Source organism: Narcine bancroftii, chromosome 4 (genome assembly GCF_036971445.1).
Source record: "Narcine bancroftii isolate sNarBan1 chromosome 4, sNarBan1.hap1, whole genome shotgun sequence".
Lineage (NCBI taxonomy): Eukaryota > Metazoa > Chordata > Chondrichthyes > Torpediniformes > Narcinidae > Narcine > Narcine bancroftii.
In genome coordinates, this window is record NC_091472.1 from 256,150,266 (window position 1) to 256,164,504 (window position 14,239).

Consider the following 14,239-nt stretch of genomic DNA (forward strand, 5'->3'; position numbering starts at 1 on the left):
TAAAAACTGCATGCTCAATGTAATAATGCAGCAGTGGTAGCATTTATTTCCACCCCATCTTCACCCTTCACTGACTCATCTTGCTCTATATTTTTTCCTCTTCTCTCTCTCTACCTGGCACCTATCAATCACCTATGTCTCACAACTCCACCCCTCATTCTCCCCATCTGGCCACCATCATTCCCCTCCCTCAGGTTCACCAATCCTCTCTGGCCTCGTTTCACCCTTCCTTGCCTCTCCTCCTTATATCTATGTTCTCCACAATCAGTCAAGGTTCAAGGTTCCTTTTATTGTCACATACTGATACATTAAAAATGCAACACACTTGAGGCAAAGAATCAGCATTAGTATTTCCCAGCACTCCTTACTGTATGAGAGAAAGAGAAGCAAAAGAGAATCCTTTCAGAGGGTGTCTGTGGATTCGCTTCCAGGGCTCCCGAAGCCTTTGCCACTGACTGCGGTTCGATTCATCGGGTGTTCAATCAATGAAGGGTTTCAAACTGAAGCATCAACGACAGCACAGTTAGCATGGCGGTTAGTGCAATGCTGTTACAGTACCAGCATCCCTGGTTTTAATCCAGCATTGTCTGTCAGGAGTTTGTATGTAGGTTCTACTTGTGTCTGTGTTGGTTTCCTCCAGGTGCTCCGGTTTATTCCCAACGTTCAAAAACGTACCAGGGGTTGTCGGTCAATTGGGTGTAATTGAGTGGCACAGGCTTATGGATTGAAAGGGCCTGATAACTATGTAGAATGTCTAAATTTAAAACTTAATTCCTTCCCTGCCCTCTCTAAGCTGTTTGACCCTTGGTTATCCGAGTAAACCTCCAAATTAGTTTTTCTTAAGTCAACAAGAGGCTGGAGGGACTCCAGCAGGTCAGGCAGCATCCTTGCCGATAAATGATCAGTCAACATTTTGGGAAATGATCCTCCTTCAACACAGGGTCCAAACTCGAAACATTGACTGAACAAATCTCTCCGTGGATGCTGCCTGTCCCACTGAGTTCTCTCCAGCCTCTCAATGTTGCTTGAGATGCCAGTGTCTGCCATTCCTGTGCTTCTCTTGTTTGTTGACCTTTGATTAGTGAAGTGCAAGAGCCTGCTGCTCCTTGTCTTCCCAGGGCAGAACCTGTAGCTGTTTGGACAAGGTGGACTCAATGCAGGGATGTGTGAGCTTACAATAAACTAGATTCAATCCTCATGTAGGATTTATAGCATTAAAGGGCAATTTGAACTTCTCACTGCCTCTTAATAACCGTGGCATTAAATCAATTGTTCCCTAGGATACATCATTCAGTGGCTGACTTGATGCCAGCTGCACGAACTGAAAGGGAATGGGACAATTTTAACCCTCTCTTTACCAAGCTTGCATTGACCTTTTGAATCGGAAAGCACTTGGCTCACCATTGGACGTAGCATCACAGAACAAGCCTTGTGAACACAAGTTGTGAACACAGGTTTCCTGGATCCCAACTCAAGAAGGAAAGCTTCAGAGTTTGATGGTGTGATCAACTCAACAATTTCAGAGCATCACTTTTTTCTAACAGCAGCCTTCAATAAAGGTTCTGGAATTACATAGGTCCATCAAAAAGATGCTGACCTTTCCATGCACATGCTCCAAATTGTCTAAATTCTAATAGCAAGATGAGGACAGGGAATAATTTAGTTGGCATAGCTCACACTGACCAACATAGCTGGGATGAGTGAGCTGCTACATATAGAACATTCTAGCACAGTACAGGTCCTTCAGCCCATGATGTTGTGCGGACCCATGCAAACCTGCTCCAAAACAGTTAATGTGCCCCCAAAAGCAGTCAAGTTTCAATACATACCCAACTAACAATAATTAATGATGCTAGTTTGAGCTGGTGCAGATATGACAGTCTGAATAGCTGCCTTTGACCCCCAGACAGTGCTGACATTATGGAAGATCATGGAAATCAAATGGCAGAAGTGGAAGGATACAATGATTAATGTACTAAATCTTTGGATAAACTTCGGTCAGAACTAAAACTTAAAAGATCCACAGAAACAACTTGCTGTTTTTGTACAGCTTTCCCTCAGTTCTATAGCTGTGGTAATGAAAACATTGGAGATGAGCTACATGTAATATGCCAGCACATCTGTTGCTGAACCCACCACTGAGCCCATTAGAACCATAGAAACAGGCCCTTTTAGACTGTGTCGAACTATTATTCCGCTTAATTCCAATAGCCTGCACCTGGTCCAAAGCCCTCAATATCCTTCTCAGCCACGTATCTATCTAAAATTTTCTTATACATCAAAATTGATCCCACATTCACCACTTCAAATAGCAGCTTACTCCACACTCCCACCACTCTCTGCATGAAGTTCCCTTTAAACATCTCATCTTTCACCCTTAACCCATGTCCTCTCGTTCTTGTCTCATCCAACCTCAGTGGTAAAGCCTTCTTGCATTCACTCTATTCCCTCATAATTTTAAATACCTCTATCAAATCTCCCCTCATTCTTCTACACTCCAGGAAATAAAGCCCTCACCTGTTTAACCTTTCCCTGTAACTCAATTCCTCAAGTCCATTTAAATCTTCTCTGCATTCTTCTGAAATGCATCCATTGTCAACCAGGGTAGGCAGAAAGGCATCCAATGAATGGGGAGTAAATAAATTTAAAGAAGTTAGCAGAGTTTTAGTTTGATTTGGACACTGTGCTCAGCACATACCAGAGGGGCGAAGGGCCTGTTCCTGTGCTCTTAAGTTAAAAATAAAACTTCATGCTTTGATTAATTTTTAGCTACTTATCTTTTTAAACAAAAACAATGCCGTCTACTTGAATAGCACTTTGATGTCTTTCCAAAACAGTTTAAAGGCCTTTGACAAAGGTGGGTGTTCAAAGGCCAGGGTCTCAGTATTCAGCAGCTGAGGCTTATTGCTACCTGTAGCTTTGCAGGATAGCTTTTGAAAACATGGGGCCTGCAAACCATTCCTCTCTAGAACAGGCGAGTCCATGTGAACAGGCACCCAGCCCATGAGCTAGTATACAAAATACTTTGAATAGAGTCTGCAGATGCTGGGGTTGAGTGCAGTACACAGATGTGCTGGAGAAACTCAGCAGGTCACGCAGCATCCATAGGAAATAATGGGTAGTAGGGTAACCAATATTTTGAACGTGTGTGTTGCATATGTTTTGAGCAATCATAACTGGATTCACAGCTGCTTAATGCACCATCTGGTAATGAAAATTGCACAGCCAAATGATTTACTTTAAAGTTCAAAATCTTAACCTGGTTTATATTTAATAAACATGAATCAAAGGCAAAATTAGGTCTGAATTCTAATGTAAAATCATTAAGCATTCGAAGTATAATTTAAAATATTAAATTGTAATATTAGATCTTCTACTGTAGATCTGCAGAAAATAGTATAATGTTTATACATTCACGAGGTGGAAAAACAAATCAGTAACAACATCTGGATGCCAGAGCTGAAAAACACATTGAAGCAACTGAGGCAGCAATTTGAAATGGTGGATGCAGACAGAAAAGTGAATGCAAAAATTGTGACAAGAGAAACTAAGGTATGTAGCCAAGAACCATCTTCAGGGAAAATCTACCTCATCATGTGGAAGTAGTACAACACACAAATGTTCCGGAGAAACTCAGCAAGTTATGCAGTATCTGTGGGAAGTAAAAAGTAGCCCACATTTATAAACCTGACAAAGGGCCCATGCCTGAAACGTTGGTTATGCTTTCCTTTCTATGGATGCTGAGTGGCCTGCTTAGTTTCTCCAGCACATGTGTGTATTGCACTTGACCCCAGCATTTGCAGATTAACTTTATAAGGAACTAGTCATTGGGACTGAAGTGAGAAAAATATATCAATCAGACGTTGCAAATTTTTGTTCTTCTCGATACTTCTCGACTGTGGATAATTGGTCAGTGAAGAATATTATTCACAACTGAACCTGGTGCATTTTTGGACAAGAAAATTAAGAAGTGGTATAAAATCAGGTGAATTTTACTGAATAATGGACCTGCCTTAATGGGAAACAAGGTTTGCAAAAATTTTTTAATAACTTTGACATGTAGAGGCAGACACTTCTTATTAACAAGTTCCCAAAACTAAAAGTGACAAGTATAATTAATGAGCTAGTAACACTAATGATGGGAATGCCTGCCCAACAGAATCTCGGTCATTAAGTGGATCACGTCAGGGTGGACCAAGCAGTTAAGCAACTCGTCAGTGGATATCAGTGCCTTGTCATCATCAGCAGGTTTGGAATCACAGTCCACATTACCATGATCAGCTTCCAAGCTGTGGTCCAGAGGATGATTCTCAGACAGGTGGGATACTCGGCCCCCTTCACAAGCAATACTTTCTTGCTGAACAGGAACCAGATTGGGTCCAAAGTAGCTGTTGGCGGTCAGAGGCGCTGTAGGTTCTTCAGGGTTTAGTCCACCTGTGGGCACAGATTCTTCTGCTTCTGAAACACCTTTTCTTTTCTTTGGAAAGGCAGATGAAGTCTGTGCTGACTGCCCTCTTTTCATTGCGCAGGTTGGGGAGCTCTTTGCATTATCTAAGCAGGCTTGGACTGCAAGGTTGACATACTGTAGGTTTGTTTCATAAGATGTGATGACAGCCTACGTGTGCACACAAACAGAAGCAGTTAATATGTAGAATTATACAGTTGTGCACATCATTTTGATCTGGTTCCTCTGAGATGCTCTCAAATTCACTATTCTCCCTTCACCATTTCCCATCCCTTCTCAAAGCTGGAGGAGATGTAGCATTGTTCTTTTACCTCCTCCCTGCACAAACTCATCATGAAATGACCTAGTTCAAGTTTATTATCATCTGAGTCTACATACACAACCAAACAAAAACAGTGTTTTTCTGGACCATGGTGCACACACATTTGCACATACAATACACAACACACTATAATCACATACATACACAAAGATATAATTTAAATTAAATCCATCTATCGATAAATGGATAGATATATACACATATTTTGTGAGATTATTTACTCCATCACAGGATATTGTTCATCATCTCACAGCCTGCAGAAAGAAGCTATTTCCCAAACCTGATTTTGATGCTCCTATACTTCTTTTTGACACTCCCAATTCAGAGCTCTGCGCACAGCCTCCTGCAATGTAACCAAACCAAACTCTCTTTTACAGAACACTCTCATTCATTTCATTGGAACAGGGTTAGCTATTTTCACATGTCACTTTAATTCATTATCCTACACCTGTTCTGACCTCCAATGGCACCTGATGCAAGGTCAGGAAGCAGCATCTCATGGTCTATCCTTAGACAATACATCCTTCCAGATTCAATGTAAAATTCAAGACTCAGAAATAGTCAGATTGGATCCAGCATGTCTGAGGATCACTTTCTGGCCAATCACATGGAAGTTGATCAGCGTAGTTTGGATTGTGATAACAAACCACTTGATGATGATAGGAAACCAATGAGTTGTTAATCTGCTAGGTCCACCCTGACTTGATCCATTTAGTAACTGAGATTCAACAAAGTTTTATTCTCCGCTGGGTACAGGACAACTCTGATTATCTGAAATCGGATTCTCTAAAATCCTCATTTATCCGAAATCTTAAAAATTTTTTTGATAAATGAAGGTGTTCGAAACAAATCAAAAACCCTTATTTTATTTTGGAGCTGAACTGACCTCACAGATTTAAAAAAAAAATCACTCAACATGAAATTACGACGACGATTGTTCTCATTTCAGGTAACTCCCTCCCATCTCTCTTTCCATTTCTTCTTCCCCTATTGAATTTTCTCTCCAACTCTCCCTCTCAAACTGCGTGCCACTGTCTTCCAGCTGAAAGTGGTTGGAAGAATCCCTTCTCCTGATGTCAAGGAGAGCAGCCTCCCAGGCTCGGGAGCTTCAGTGACTGGGGAGTCAGGAGCTCGCTGGCTCACCAGTGAGTGTTCCAATGGCCTGGGAAGCCTTCTCGGGGCTCAGCAGCAGCAGTGGGGACATGTTGGGGATTGGTGGCAGCGACTGGGAGGTCTCGGTGATCGGCGGTGGTGTTGAGGGCAGCATTTTTTGGGTGAGAATTAAACATTATTTTAATGCTTAAAAAGCCTTCCCTTGTTGTTCATTTTGTTTAAACAAGTGATTTACTGTTGCTACTGGGCTGTTTTTAAAAACTGTCGTTATCAAAAAAAAAAAACATTTTTCTTATATAGGTCCTGATTCGACCATTTCAGATAACTGGAGTTGCACTTTAATTCCATATTTTATTCATCATCTACTTGCAACTCCTTCTGCTATTCACTGACCTTTATTGTCCCCTTTTAACCAGTACTACCAATGTTGTTGTTTTTCAATCTCCCCTCCCCACTGGAGTAGGTGTACGTAGGCCAGCATAACATCTTGGGCTGACAGGCATTATCCAGAGAAATGCTGTTATATCTGGGTGTATATGCAGTCAGATGATAAACTTGAACTGTGCTGTAATGATCTATGTTCCATATATCTATTGAACTTTTACATGCATCCTGTGGAAACATGAAAGCCAAATTCTGCAGAAAATGGCAAACCAAGCCAAGTCCATCACAGACACAGACCTCACATCCGCTGAAGACATTTACATGAGGCATTGCCTTCATAAAAGATCCCATTCCCATTTGGCAGTAGGTACAGAAGCTTATAGTCTAATATCTCTAGGTTCAAGAAGAGTTTTTTCCCCCAACAGCCACCAGCCCTTGAACATCTCCATACTATCCTACCAGTTTTCTTCTCACGGCCGCTAAAACCACAGGGCATCGGTTTAAGGCATAATAGGGGATCTGCAGAAGAACTTTCTTTTGCTCCAGAGGATCCATGAGATCTGCAGTTTGATTTTCACCCAAAATTTAAGTATCTTGAGGTGCATTTGAATTTCCAAGGCATAGAATGGAGCCAAACATGTGGCAGCAAATAGGATTTGTTTTTTTTAAAAATAATTTTATTTATTAATTTTAAAACCACAAAAAAATTTACCTATTTTACTATATTGCAAATCCATGGGGTGTATATATAAGAAAAAAGAAAGAAAAGAAGAAAGGCCCTCATATTTAACCCCCTCCCCTCTACAAAAAAAGAAAGAAAAATATGGGACGAAATTTTTAACAAGAGTACTCCTTTCTACTAAGCCTTCTTATAATGTACGGAGACCTCTTTTAGGAGAAAAGGTATGTCTGAGTTTCATTTAAATATCCATACCAGCACTTTGTAAATATGGGCACCATATTTTCCAAAATATATGACATTTATCTCTTAAATTACAGATAATTTTCTCAAGCAGAATGCAACTCCGAACTTCTGCATGCCATCTCTCCATTCCTAAATCTATATCAGAGTTCCAAGTTATAGCAATACATTTTCTAGCTATTGCTAAAGTAATTTGAACAAACTTCACTTGGAACATATGCAATTTTAATTTAGGTTTAAACCCTTTAGTATCACCTAGTAAAAATAACATTGGATCCGTGGGAATTTAATCCCAGTTATTTGTTCTAATAAATTACCTACTTCCAACCAAAAATGTTTGATCTTAGAACACTGCCAAGTCAAATACAGAAATGTACCAACTTCCTGTCCACATCTAAAACATAAATCTGAAAAGAAATAGTTCAATTTATTTAACTTTGTGGTATCGAATATAACTAATGAATAAAATTATATTTTACTAACCTATACTTTGTAGCGAGCTGTTACAAGCTATGGCTCTGTGGAGCCTATAGTGCATGAGAGGTTATAGCTGAATGGGGGTTAGCTCAGAAAGAACATGCTGTTCCCAGAAAGAATGACATGAGCCCCATTTGAGTGTAGTTAACACTGATCTTTATTGGGCTCACAGCCTTGCTTTTATTCTCAAGCTGAGGGGCGTAGTCAAGCCCCCTCAGTGCTGATTGGTGCATTTGCTATCCACTTTCCTTGATAGGCCAGTTAGGCAGAGGGCAGCGCTGTGTGCCTTGTGCTGTATCATTGTGTTTATCCTTCATTTTGTGAGGCACCCCGAGGAGGCTGTGAGGGGCCACCACAACCTCACATTTATTGTACTTTTCATACTTTCTCTACATAACTCCATCCAATTGCACTCATCTATTTGCTTATTTAATTCTACTTCCCAGCTTTGTACAGGCACAAAATCCTTTATCCGTAACCCTTTGGGGACAGTGTATTCCTAATTTCAGATTTTTACGGATTTCAGAAAGCCAGATTTAAACCCATCTGAATTGTGCTGCTATATCCACCCCATCCCCTTCCAGTCGCACTGCCGTCTGCCCCCCTCGCCCGCCCGACTTGTGCTGCCAGTTTCTCCCCCTCCCCTGCCAGACTCACACTGCTATCTCTCTCCCCATTGCCAGTTTTTGGAGCTTTCCGGATTTTAGATGTCCGGATAAAGGATTGTGTACCTGTATTGATTGATGTACTTATATTTTACGAGCTTTGTTTAGTAACAACCTGTGCATTACTGAAATAAATTTCTTTATATCTCCATTACACAACAATGACTCCACCTCCATGTAAAATGTTCAGAATCTGATTAAAACAAAGTCTAATATTCTCAGACAACTTAAACTTCTCCTTCATTCTACTAGAAGTAATGCATTTCCTTGCTTCAAAACAATCCACAATCTTCTTAATACCATGATGTTGCCAAATCTTTAAACATTCATTTCCCATAGAAAATGGAATAAATCTATTTTGAAATAAGGATGTTCTTCTTGACATTAAACCTCCTCCTCCAATCTCTTTATCAACCTTATTCCAAAGCACAATTAAATGTTTCCATATTGAAGTTTCTCTATTCGCTATTAACAATCTTGAATTCAATTTATAAATAAAGTCTTGTGGATTTTGTAAGGTAAAACATCATGAGATGGGAATGTGTAGGGAGTTACCCTGTACAAGGCTGTAACAAGAAGGGGAGGTGTCCTTGTACTCCTGTTAGGTAAAACATCATGAGATGGGAATGTACGGGGCAGTAACAAGATGTGAATGCATCCTTGTACTTACAAGATAAGAGAGACATTGATGGATTGAGAGGCAGGAAGCTAGCAGGGAAAGGATAGCAACAGTTTTAGTCATTGGACAAGTAATGATATGATGATGTTCTAAGCACATATCCAAGGGTATAAAAAATCACCATTTTGCTGATAACGGCAGAATGCATTCTCCGACTAACTTTGTTAGTCGCAAGTGTTACAATCCGGTAATAAAGAACAAAGAACCCTGATTTCGACTCAGTCTGGTGTTTGTCTCACTCATTCATGAACAAAGCAGACCTAACAATTTGCTTCTCATATTTTACTAATTTCTATATTCACCCAAGTTGTAACTTTGTCTAAATCATAGATACATAAATAAATTGCAACTGGGCTGCTTTATAATACTTTGTAAAATTAGGGAGCTGCAAAACCCCTAAATTGTACCTCCACATTAATTTTTAAAAAGAAACCCTTGCCATTTTTCCTTTCCATAAGAATTTCCTAACACAAGCATTTAATTCCTTTAAAAAAAATTGAGGAATTAAAATTGGAATCAGTTGAAAAAGATATTGTATTTAGGAAGTACATTCATCTTAATGCAATTTATTCTACCTATTAAAGTAATAAGTAACGTATTCCATCCTTTTCATATTTTCTTTAATAATAAGTAATTTAATTTAAATACATTTTTTAACTGTGGTTCCACACAAATACCTAAATATTTTATCACAGCATCTGGCCATCTAAATTGGATTACTTTCTTACATGGTGCATAATCCCCATTTACTCAGGGCATTTCACTTATGTCCCAATTAATTTTATAACCAGATACTTCACCGTATACTTTTAATCTAACTTTAAGATGATGCAAATAATTTAAAGGATCTGTTAAGTAAATCAAAACATCATCTGCAAATAAATTTACTTTATATTCTTCCTGGTTCACCTTAATACCAATAATCTTTGAAGCTTGTCTTGTTAGTTCAGTTAAGGTTCAATTGCTGAAATAAATAAATCTGGCGACATGGACAACCTTGTCTACTTGATCTAGTTAACCAAAAAGGTGCTGAAACTTGACTATTAGTCACTACCTTCGTACTACGGTTCTTATATTACATTTTAACCCAATTTATAAATATTGACCCGAATGCACATTTCTCCAAAACTTTAAAGAGGAAATCCCATTCTAATCTATCAAATGCTTTTTCTGCATCTACAGCCACTGCGAGGTGAATGGGATTTGTTCAGTGTGATACATGAAGGTTGGCATGGTCCAATGGACCTGTTTCTGCGTAGTATTCTTTAAGACTTTCAGTAAGACCAATCAGCAAAACCCTGCATGGTACTGACTTGATATGGCCTCTAAATCTTTGATATTCACAGCAGTCACCTGTGAAACCAGTTATTTGACAAAAGGCCCTTAAATACTTCCATTTCAGATTTCCGGCAGCCAGAGGATTTTGTTTTTGAGTCATGTCTGCTACAACATAGAACAGGGCATAGGAGGGAGCCAGGCACTTATCACTTATTGATTCAGTTCTTGCCCTGCTCACCTGAAATTTATTCACTGTGTGTTTGTCCTCATTGTTGTGCTTCCCTTTTAAGTCCAAGTTTACTGTCGTGCAGTTTGATACAGCGAAAACTGTGTGCTATCTACCCAGAAGTTACATCTTTAAGATTCAAGAAGGTGCTGAAAGCAAGAAAGGTGTCGGGACTGAGGACTTCCTGATCTATCAGAGATTTGGATCTGGAGTGCGGGATGTCAATGTATTGAACAGGAGTCTCTGAGTAGATGCAGTGGCTGTGAAAGCACCAGAGGTGAATCCACGGACACTAAGTGACTCTCTTTTGCTTCTCTTTTTCCTATTATTAGGGGGGCAGGGCAATGCCGATGGTGGCATTACGGCAGACAAAAGTTAGAGTATATTATGTATGTTACATTTTTAATGCATTTTTATGTCAGTAAAAGGAACCTTGCATAATGGGTAATCACTTACTTGGGCACCTGTGTCTGAGTTGCAATCTGAAGTTATTGCCAGCTATAAACTGTCAGTGATATCGTCATGCTCACTCAGAAAGTGCACACACTTACTCAAATCAAGTACCTCCTGTGGATTTTACATTTGAGTTTAGCAACCGAGGTCACTGCCTCTCAGCTTTGACAGACTGAACACAGATTCTCGCACCTCTGTTGCATTCAGCCAGTTGGCAGTGTCTGCACAAGGATCTGCAGTCTTCAGAGCACAGACGAGTGTCCGCGTCAATGCCTCCCCAACTCGGGCTTCATCATCGTCATCCTGGAAACAGAATGAATGCAGTCAGAAGCACTCATGTCACAAAAGCATACAAGACCAATGCTATTACCATGCTAGCGACATGCGTTTGAATCTGCTGCTGCCTGGATGGAGTTTGGACGTTCATGCTGTGGCTGCATGGGTGCTCCGGTTTCCTCAAACCTTCCAAAGTCGTAAGGGGTTTGTAGTTTAATTGGTCACAGGGCAGTATTTGGGTGGCGCAGACTCGTGGGCCAGAAGGACCTGTTACCATTCTGTTGCTCTGAACAAAAAAAATTAAATCAACTGATTTATTGTCGGAGTACATACACAATATCACATATAACCCTGAGATTCTTTTTCCTGCAAGAAATGCAGAATTACCACTAATTGGTAATGCATACAAAACTGTACACAAAATACAAATGTGAACAGATAAATAAATGTAAACAAACTGAATTTGCAATACAGAGAGAACAAAGAAGATCAATAAAGTGCACAAGTAAGAGACCTTAAATGAGTCTCTGATTGACTTTGTTGTTGAGGATTCTGATGGTGGAGGGGTAAGCAGTTGTTCCTGAACCTGGTGATGTGAGTCTTGTGGCATCTATACCTCTTTCCTGATGGTAGCAGTGAGAACAGAGTGTGTGCTGTGTTATGTGGATCCTTGATTATTGCTGCTGTTCTGCGATGGCAGCATTCCCTGTTGATGTTCTTAATAATGGAGAGAGTTTTGCCAGTGATGTACTGGGATGTGTTCACTACCTTTAGGAGGGCTTTACATTCATGGATATTGGTGTTCCCATACAAGACTGTGATGCAGCTGGTCAGCACACTTTGCACCACACATCTGTAGAAATTTGCCAGGGTTTCTGATGTCATACTAAAACTCCGCAAATTCTTGAGGAAGTAGAGGTGATGACATGCTTTCTTTGTGATGCCATTAGTGTCTTAGGTCCAGGAAAGATCCCCCAAGATAGTGACTCCCAAGAACTTAAATCTGCTCACCCTCTCCACCTATGATCCACCAATAATCACTGGATTGTATACTTCTGGTTTTACCTTCCTGAAGTCAACATTCGACTCCTTGGTTTTGGTGTATTTGAATGAAAGGTTGTTGTTGGTACACCATTCAGCCAAGTCAATTCAACTGAACAAACTAAAAAAAAACATTTCGAACTTAATTGCAACCCAAGAAGGGGAAACCTAGACTAAGAAGCATTGTTTCAGAATAACGGGTCCCTCATTTAAGACTAAAATGAGAGGAGAGTTCTTCTCTCATGGTGCAAATCTTTGGAAACTTCTACCTGAGAGCTATGAGAGACACAGTCATGTTTTGGACTAAGATATATTTTTGGCCTAATGGTGAGGAGAAGGTTCTGAGGAACAGACAGAAAGATTGGAATGAGGCCAAGATCAGATCATCATTGAACTTCCTAAATGGTGGATTAGGCTTGAGAGATTGTACGACTGATTTCTGCTCCTATTATTTAATTACTCTCTTTTATCCTAAACTAACTTTAAAATATCTGCACGCTGATATTTACAAGACCAGATGTTAATGATGAGTGACCTTATAGAGCAGAGGCTGGCAACCTTTTACCATGCATCAGCTGGATGGTGTGTCAGTGGTTAACCAGAGGGCTGCACTGATTTTGTTTAGACATACAGCAAGGTAATAGGCTATTTCAGCCCACGAGTCCATGCTGCCCAATTTACAACCCAATAACCTACACCTCCAGTACATTTTGAATGGTAGGAGGAAACTGGAGCCCCCAAAGAAAACCGACACAGACATGGGGAGAATGTACAAATTCCTCACAGATAGCATGGGATTTGAACTCTGGTCCAGTCCCAGTCGCTGGCGTTGTGCTAACTGCTAGGCCAACCATGCCGCCCTGTATGCTACCAAATAAAATAAATACTGAAACACAGACATTATGTAATTTAAGTTTTCGACTGTCTCTGCTTGAAGTACGTAATATATAGGACAATAATTTATCAAACAACAATCCACAGAAAAAGTTCAAGCAACGAGATCAACTGTTTTCCTTCCAAAAAAACTACGACGATGCATTTCAAGTCAGGGAAGGCATCTTCAAATCTGGAAATGCACCAAAAATCACAAGTTAGTCATTAAAATTACACAATAAAAAAAAACAAAAATCAAAAAGGGGAAAAATGAGTCACAATGAAAACAAAATAACTAACCCCAAAGCAGAGAGCAGCTCAATCAGTGGGAAACTTGATTTTGTCTGTTGTTTGAAAGCATTTCGATATTGGGTGACAGATGTTGATGTATATTTTTGCTCAAATTTGAAATATAGCACAATAAATTTATCTTGGTTTGGGGGTGCAGTGTCAACAAAAGAAAAATGTTTTCAATCTTTTGACAACTGTTCAAAATCGGATCCCACTGGTTGCCTGGCATAGCAGTGCTCGATTCTCCCACAATGCACTGGACTACGGTAGCCAAAACAACCACTTTCACGCAAGCTACCAATTTCCCACAATGCACTGCACTATGGTAGCTGAAACAATCGCAGGCCGTAGGTTGGCCAGTCCTGTTATAAAGGTACATAAAGTCATGAGGGGCACTTATAAGGTCACAATCTTCTTTTATTTTAAATATTTTATTTTTGGTTTTCAAACACATATCGCTTTACATATATATATATATATATATATACCAAAATAATCTATATACCACTTACAAATAAATATATAGACCTCTTCTCTTTTTTTCTTATAAAAATACAAAAAGTACAGTTTACATACATATATCTAAAAGATATATAGAAAAATTCCAAAATAAAACAAAAACTTTTAATCCCTTCCCGTTACCCCGTTCACCTTAACTTAAACAAGATAAATGGATACAGCGTTTTTTTGTCTACCGCTAAGGCTCACAGTCTATTTTATTGGCAAAAATAATCTATTACACTTGTCTACCAATAAAGTGCAATCATCGTAAAT

At 39.6% G+C, this 14,239-nt stretch overlaps 1 protein-coding gene across 3 annotated transcripts in view; it reads right to left on the minus strand.

The window, feature by feature from the left end:
• Positions 1-4,024: 4,024 nt before the first annotated feature.
• Positions 4,025-14,239, minus strand: part of hspbap1 (hspb associated protein 1) — a 171,149-nt gene continuing 160,934 nt past the window's right edge. For all 3 annotated transcript variants that reach the window (XM_069934805.1, XM_069934806.1, XM_069934804.1), the window contains exons 7-8: positions 11,177-11,287; positions 4,025-4,615 (exon numbers count right to left, since the gene is read on the minus strand). In XM_069934805.1, coding sequence (XP_069790906.1) covers positions 4,133-4,615; positions 11,177-11,287 — 594 coding nt within the window. In that variant the 3' untranslated portion in view covers positions 4,025-4,132. The remainder of the gene's footprint in view (positions 4,616-11,176; positions 11,288-14,239) is intronic.